Source organism: Fusarium pseudograminearum, chromosome 4, assembly GCF_000303195.2.
Source record: "Fusarium pseudograminearum CS3096 chromosome 4, whole genome shotgun sequence".
Classification (NCBI taxonomy): domain Eukaryota; kingdom Fungi; phylum Ascomycota; class Sordariomycetes; order Hypocreales; family Nectriaceae; genus Fusarium; species Fusarium pseudograminearum.
This window is the reverse complement of record NC_031954.1, coordinates 6,581,006-6,588,348: the sequence shown is the minus strand read 5'-3', so window position 1 is coordinate 6,588,348 and position 7,343 is coordinate 6,581,006. Positions and strand designations below refer to the sequence as shown.

At 48.7% G+C, this 7,343-nt stretch overlaps 1 protein-coding gene across 1 annotated transcript; it reads left to right on the top strand.

The window, feature by feature from the left end:
- Window positions 1–2,755: 2,755 nt before the first annotated feature.
- On the top strand, window positions 2,756–7,159 carry FPSE_07979 (uncharacterized protein; the record flags this gene model as incomplete). The annotated part of the gene is made up of 7 exons (XM_009261097.1): window positions 2,756–3,379; window positions 3,428–3,609; window positions 3,673–6,155; window positions 6,207–6,369; window positions 6,443–6,582; window positions 6,635–6,676; window positions 6,729–7,159. The coding sequence occupies 7 exons, from the start codon at window positions 2,756–2,758 to the stop codon at window positions 7,157–7,159; spliced, it is 4,065 nt and encodes a 1,354-aa protein (XP_009259372.1).
- Between the last annotated feature and the right edge of the window lie 184 nt (window positions 7,160–7,343).

Below are 7,343 nucleotides of genomic sequence, written 5' to 3'. Positions count from 1 at the left end.
CCGTCAAAACTCCTGTCTATGATGAGAATCTCCGATCACCAGATCCCCTGACTTGGTGAGTTGATCATTGATATATGACGTCCAAGATTTCGATCGCACCAACGCTAGAGTCTAAAAGCTGGCCAAAGGAACGTGATCGTCAGGTTAACTACTTACATCCGGTGCACTTTTGAAAAATTACATCCGTTTTGGCATTCTGTTTCTCCTGTTTTATGACTGAGTCACATAGGATTGTCTCATTTACCATACGGTTTAGGTCGACATCTAGATCATGCCCTGGTCTCAGCCAGGATCCTTGTTCGATCAAACCCATTGTATTCGTTTGATCAGCCAATCTTACCCGTTGACAATTACATTCTTACCATGTGGCGACTACCTTATTACAAATTAACCCAATAGTATGGCTAAATAACTGTGATATCGTTGTGGAAACCTTGTTCAACCAGAAAATCAATTCACTTTGTGGTTTTGATCAGCGTGGAAGTTAATCTCGTCGTAGTCTGGGGAGTAGCTTACTCATGAGTCTCGGCCCAGCTATGTCCGTTGCTATAAACCTTAGATAAGAACTATAAAAGCTTTGACTGTTGCCAACAAGGAGCTATGGGTAGACTATCATATGATGGGAACTTGGCGCCTCAGTGAAAGCTTCAGCACACCCGCTTGGCACCCGCCCAGCCGCTCTATAGTTGAACTCTATCTTTACTTTGTTCATTCTGCTCTTGTTGCCACTTTAGCGAGATACCGAGAACAGTAATTTGTATAAGCTAGACATTGAGGTCCGTGTTACACTGAGTCTACGCATATCAAAGATGATTTTCCAAAGCTCTCCAAAATAGCTCTGTCATCGACAACTGCGACTATAGCTTATTTGCCTGCTTTAACAAAGATGTAAAAATAATATCTGTGAAATTATCTTTTTTGAGATATACTACATTAAAAGTGAAACAGTTATATCCAAGACACTAAGAATTATTCCATGCTTTAACGGAGTGACTACCCTGAGTTCCAATGAGCAACACATGTCCCTCAGCCCAATGAAAAAAGTAAAAAGAAAGTCCCTCGAGATGCAAAAGGATATGTGATCGACGCAGGCCTGATTTGAACAGACGCCTCCGAAGAGAATAGATTTCTAGTCTATCGCATTAGACCACTCTGCCACTGCGCCTTTTTGCTTAGTCATGTGCTCTAAATTGTTGGATATATCGACGACCCGTCAATTCTTTCACTGAGCATCATCTGTGAAAACAAAGGTAACCAGTCATTACAACAGTATCACGTTGCCTTTCTGGTAAGAAAATGAAGACACTTGGCGCATAAATAAAATACTACTTGGCCTGCAAGTAGATTAATGTTTAAATGTATTTAAATACATAAGTAAAATAAAACTATTTTATTCTTATAGAGTACAGGGTAGACAGAACTTACAGATAGATAGTCGAGATAAAATTATTCAGTAAGACATTGCTCACCAAGACGGCCAATATCCCTTTGGTTGACTTCCATCTTGTTCATGGATACGGAGCATGCCGCCTTCCAAGCAATGATGTCTCGCGCATCCCACGATCTGAGACATACTCTCTGGCAACCGATTGTATGCCATTGTAGTGGACCATGCATCGCACCTGGACCCTCGAAGCCAAAAGCGTTACCCAGCCACTTGAATTAGCCGCGAGACATGCCGTAATAACTATGTCTCAAGTTTTTCGGGATATCCTAGACAAACAGTTATGTGTGTGACGTCTGTTTTGAGGATAAGCCCCTGGCAACCTCCTGCTAGCCGGAAGCTGTATGTACAATGCCACAACCATGCAATGTTTTGCAGCGCGATTCGGAAATTACATGTTGAAATTTGAAGCTATACCATGATATTCTGTCAAGGGATCAAAGTTACTGAAAGCAATATGGTATGGATCTATAGCTTGGTTCTACAAACAACTTCGTTTCTGCTTGCAAGTGATTTAGCTCAATCTTTCCTTTAATAACGGTCTGTCTTAAGTGGCAGTACGCCTGTTTTAAAACGGCCAGCCATATTGCCACACCACACCTCGATAGATAAATAAAAGATTCATCAATGATGAAATATCACACCCCTGTTACTGACCAAGTTCTCACTAAACAGAAAAAAACCAATCGCATCGAGGTTAAAAATGAGTTGCTTTAATAGCGCCAACGCCCTTGAAGCGTTTTCACAGCGCTGGGGCACGGGCATGTAGGGTAGCTAATCAGTGTATACACGCCAATAAAGTCTCGGTATTGTACGAAAACGGTCCTGCTTTTACGTTGAGCGCTGGTGCATTTCGTAGACCTTTTTATCCTAGGATCCATTTCCCTCTTCCTCTTCTGTTGGTGTCATGGTGGGACAACAACTGAAAGAAGCATTGCCCCGCGGACCCCGCCATTAAAAGTGCCCCGCGATGATGATGGTGATGGCACGTGCATTGCTGTAAGTGCTGGGATGAGCTCCAAATATATGCAACACGTAATTAGAAGGAGCATAACCTAAGAAACCACGGTTTAACATGGCATAAAGAGATGGTCACAAAGTAAACATACATCCATGTACCTAGGCAGTACAAGTAGATACCAAAATTGCAGAAGGGACTTACACTGACTCATGGCGGAGTAATGTTGCCCCGCACCCGGACCTCCTGCCGCCTTTATCGGAACCCCGCCAATTTTTTTTTCTTCCCACTACAGGACGTTGACGTACAAGCGTCAAGGCGTATTTTGCTTTGAACTCGCAATTACATTCACAATGCACCACGTCCTGGTCGGCGAGTCGTGCTACACGGCTTCTGAAGTTCAGAAGCTCGTGCAGCGTATCAACGATCAGAGCCCTGTCAAGGTTGCCAACCTTACAGGCTCCTGGCAATACTACCTCGACCTCGAGACCGAGGATGCTGCCGTTCTCAGCAGTATCAAGAAGATTCTCGAGGCCATTGAGGAGCCCACGAGCGCTTCATCCGCTGGCAACAACGACAAGGCCATCGATATCTACGTGAGCCCTCGAAATGTTTCTCCATGGAGCTCCAAGGCCACCAGCATTGCGCTGGTCTGTGACCTCAAGACCGTCAACCGCATCGAACGAGGCCGAGTCATCCACATCGAATTTGAGGATTCCTTCAAGGGGGAGGAGGACCTTGTCTTCCGCGACGTCCTTCATGATCGCATGACGGAATTCTTCAGCCTTTCGCCTCCCGTTCTCGACACCATGTTCGCTCATGGCACCCGAAACCCGCTTGTCGTGGTTGATATCTTTTCCGACGAACGAGGCCCTCTGGCTGCCCTCCAGGACCATAACAAGCAGGCCGGTCTTGGCCTTGATCAGCCCAACATGGAGTACCTGGTCAAGCAGTACACTGCGCTCGGTCGATCTCCTGTATGAGTCACAAGTCCGACTTTGAAAATCAAATACTGATTTCAGTAGAACGACGTTGAGCTGTTCATGTTTGCGCAGGTCAACTCCGAGCATTGCAGACATCACGTCTTTAATGCCTCGTGGACCATTGACGGTGTCACTCAAGATAACAGTCTCTTTGGCATGATCAAGAACACCCACAAATCAAACCCTGAATACGTCATCAGTGCCTACTCGGACAACGCGGCTGTGTAAGTCTAATGTCACAGTTAACAGCGCTCGACTGGGTAGAAATAATTACTTACATCTCATAGTCTGTCTGGTGACGAGGGTAATTACTGGGCTCCGGACTATTCCACCGGAAGCTGGAAGCTTACCCGTGAGGTTGTTCAACCTCTTATCAAGGTTGAAACTCACAACCACCCAACAGCCATCTCACCCTTCCCAGGTGCTGCAACCGGTAGCGGTGGTGAGATTCGTGACGAGGGTGCTGTCGGACGAGGATCCTCCCCCAAGGCTGGACTGGCTGGTTTCTGGGTTTCGGATCTGCTGATTCCCGGCCACAAGAGGCCTTGGGAGCTTGACATTGGTCGTCCCTCTCACTACGCTTCCAGTCTCGACATCATGCTGGAGGCCCCCATTGGATCCGCTCGCTTCAACAACGAGTTCGGCCGCCCCGCACTGACTGGTACTTTCAGGACACTCCTTACCAATGAGCCTGGATCCGAAGCCACTGATTTCAGAGGATACCACAAGCCTATCATGATCGCTGGTGGTATCGGCAGCGTACGACCTCAGCATGCCCTCAAAGAGGAGAGCCACGTTGAAGAGGGTGCTCATGTTATCGTTCTCGGTGGCCCTGCTATGCTGATTGGTCTTGGTGGTGGTGCTGCCTCATCCAACGCCGGCAGCGAAGCCACAGCGGATCTTGACTTCGACAGTGTCCAGCGTGGCAACCCTGAGATGGAACGTCGCGCTCAAATGGTCATCAACACTTGCGTTGCTCTTGGACCCGAGAGTCCCATTGCCTTCATCCATGACGTCGGTGCCGGTGGTCTGTCCAACGCTCTACCTGAACTTGTCAAGGATGCCGGTTTTGGCGGCAAGTTTGAGCTTCGACAAGTCGAGAGCGCTGACAACTCCATGTCTCCTCTGCAGATCTGGTGCAATGAATCTCAGGAGCGATACGTTCTCCTTGTTAACAGAGATGGCCTCAACCGCTTCACCAGCATTTGTCGACGAGAGCGATGTGGTTTCTCTGTAGTCGGAACTGCCGTTACTAAGGACGAGAGTGGTGTTTCCAAGCTTGTCCTGACCGACCGCGAGCCTACAGTCCAACCACCAATCGATCCCATCAACCTTCCCATGGATGTTCTTTTCCCTCCTGGACGACGAATTTCCAAGGATGTCCAGCGCGTTCAGAAGAACCTTCGCCCCTTTGATGCCGTCAAGAGCCTCACTGAGCAGTGTGGCAGCTCCGACATCGGCGAGATGGTCACCAAAGCTACCGAGCTTGTTTTCAACCTCCCTTCAGTTGGATCAAAGAACTTCCTCATTACTATCGGCGACCGTACCGTTGGTGGTCTGTCCGTTCGAGATCAGCTCGTTGGCCCTTGGCAGACTCCAGTTGCTGATGTCGCTGTCACCCTTACCAGCTTCAGTCTTGATGACAAGAAGCGACGTGGTGAAGCCATGGCAATGGGTGAGAAGCCTAACCTGGCCCTTATCTCGGCTGCTGCCTCCGCTCGTATGGCCGTTGTTGAGAGTTTGATGAACCTCGGCGCTGCTGATATCAAGCCTGGTCCTGTAAATGGTGATCTGAAGCGCGTCAAGCTCTCTGCCAACTGGATGGCCGCTGTTGGCCACCCTGGTGAGGGTGCTGCTCTTTACGATGCTGTTGAGGCCATTGGAATGGATCTCTGCCCTCAGCTCGGTGTTTCTATCCCTGTCGGGAAGGACTCTTTGTCCATGAAAGCCTCCTGGAAGGACAAGAAGACCTCCGACTCTCACACTGTCACTGCCCCTGTATCGCTGGTTATCTCCGCGTTCAGTTTGGTCGAGGATGTCCGCAGCACCTGGACACCTCAGCTTCGCCGTGTTGAGGAGGTTGGCGAGTCTGTGCTGATTTTTGTTGATCTTGCCCAGGGCTTCCATGCTATGGGTGGCTCTGCCCTTGCTCAGACTCTTGGCCAGATTGGAGATGAGTCTCCTGATGTCCGGGACGTCCAAATCATTCGCGACTACTTCGATGCTTTGTGGCAACTTCACCAGGAGAACATCGTTCTTGCCTACCACGACCGATCCGACGGTGGTTTGCTCACTACTGTTGCCGAGATGATGTTTGCTGGCCGGGTTGGCGCCGACATCTCACTTGATACTCTCGTTGAATCGGAAGGCAACGTGCTCGACGCTCTCTTCAATGAAGAATTGGGCGCTGTTTTCCAAATCTGCCGAGGTGATGAGACAAAGTTCAAGAGATGCTTCGCCACTTGTGGTCCTCCTCACGGTATGCTCAAGACTATTGGCTACGTTCGTCCTACCAGCAAGCAGTCGCTTCTGGTCAAGTACAAGTCCAAGACCATTGTCGATCTGGAGCGCGCCAAGATCCAGCAGTGGTGGACCAGTACTTCTTACGAGATGCAGAAGCTGCGAGACAATCCTGACTGTGCCAACTCTGAGTTCGATACTATTCAGGACAACAAGGATCCTGGTCTGCACTACAGGCTTAGGTTTGATCCCGCTGATGTCAGCGTGCCTGCTATGATCAGCCTCAAGAGCCTGGTCAAGAAGCCCAGAGGTAAGGTTTTCCGACGTCTACTACAGACAATTGAATGCTAATTTTTCGTAGTTGCCATTCTCCGAGAGCAAGGTGTCAACGGCTACGCTGAAATGGCATTTGCCTTCCGAGCTGCTGGTTTCGACGCTGTTGATGTTCATATGTCTGACATCCTTGGCGGTCTCTCCTTGGAGGGATTCCGAGGTCTTGCTGCCTGTGGTGGCTTCTCCTACGGGTAAGTAATTGTTCACCTTGGGTTGACTTTGACCATTTTGTTTTTTGTCTTGAGATGATACTAACTTTCGCAGTGATGTTCTTGGCGCCGGTAACGGTTGGGCGCAGTCCATTCTGATGCACGATGGTGCTCGCAAGATATTTGAGGCTTTCTTCAACCGTCCCGACACCTTCTCATTCGGTGTTTGCAACGGTTGCCAGATGCTGACTCGACGTAAGTCCCAAAGTTGTTTCACTGTGTTCTGAGTGATACTAACAATTCGTAGTCAAGGAGTTGATTCCTGGAGCCGACCACTGGCCAACGTTCGGTATGTTACTTTATCTCACTTACAGCTAATAACCGATGCTAACTTGGCATAGTTGAAAACACCAGCACACAATTCGAGGGTCGATACTCAATGGTTACCATTGAAGACAAGTTCGAGAACTCAGTCTTCTTCAACGGCTTGAATGGCTCCTCACTCCCCATCGTCGTTTCTCACGGTGAGGGCCGAGCCGAGTTCTCCGGTAGCGACCTGTCGTCCATTAACGACTCGGGTCTCATTCCCCTTCGATACATCGACAACTACGGTTCCGTCACTGAGAAATACCCCTTCAACCCTAACGGCAGCCCCCAGGGTATTGCTGGTGTGAAGAGCATGGACGGCCGAGTCGTTGCTATGATGCCTCACCCTGAGCGAACCATCATGGCTGATGTTGGCTCGTGGAAGCCTGAACGCCAGTTGGCCGAATGGGGTCAATACGGTCCTTGGTTCCAGCTGTTCTTGAACGCACGCAAGTGGGTTGGTTAAAATATTAAAAAGATTTGCATTTTGGTGTTCGGGTATGGGAATGTTTACGGTTACGGTTGAACGGGATCATGAGGTTGGAAACGTAGAGTTAAACTATAGAAAATGCATGACATCACTGGCAGTTTTCCTTGCTTTGTAGAAAACAATATCATTACATTATTTAGGAACTCTTTTCGCGTTTATT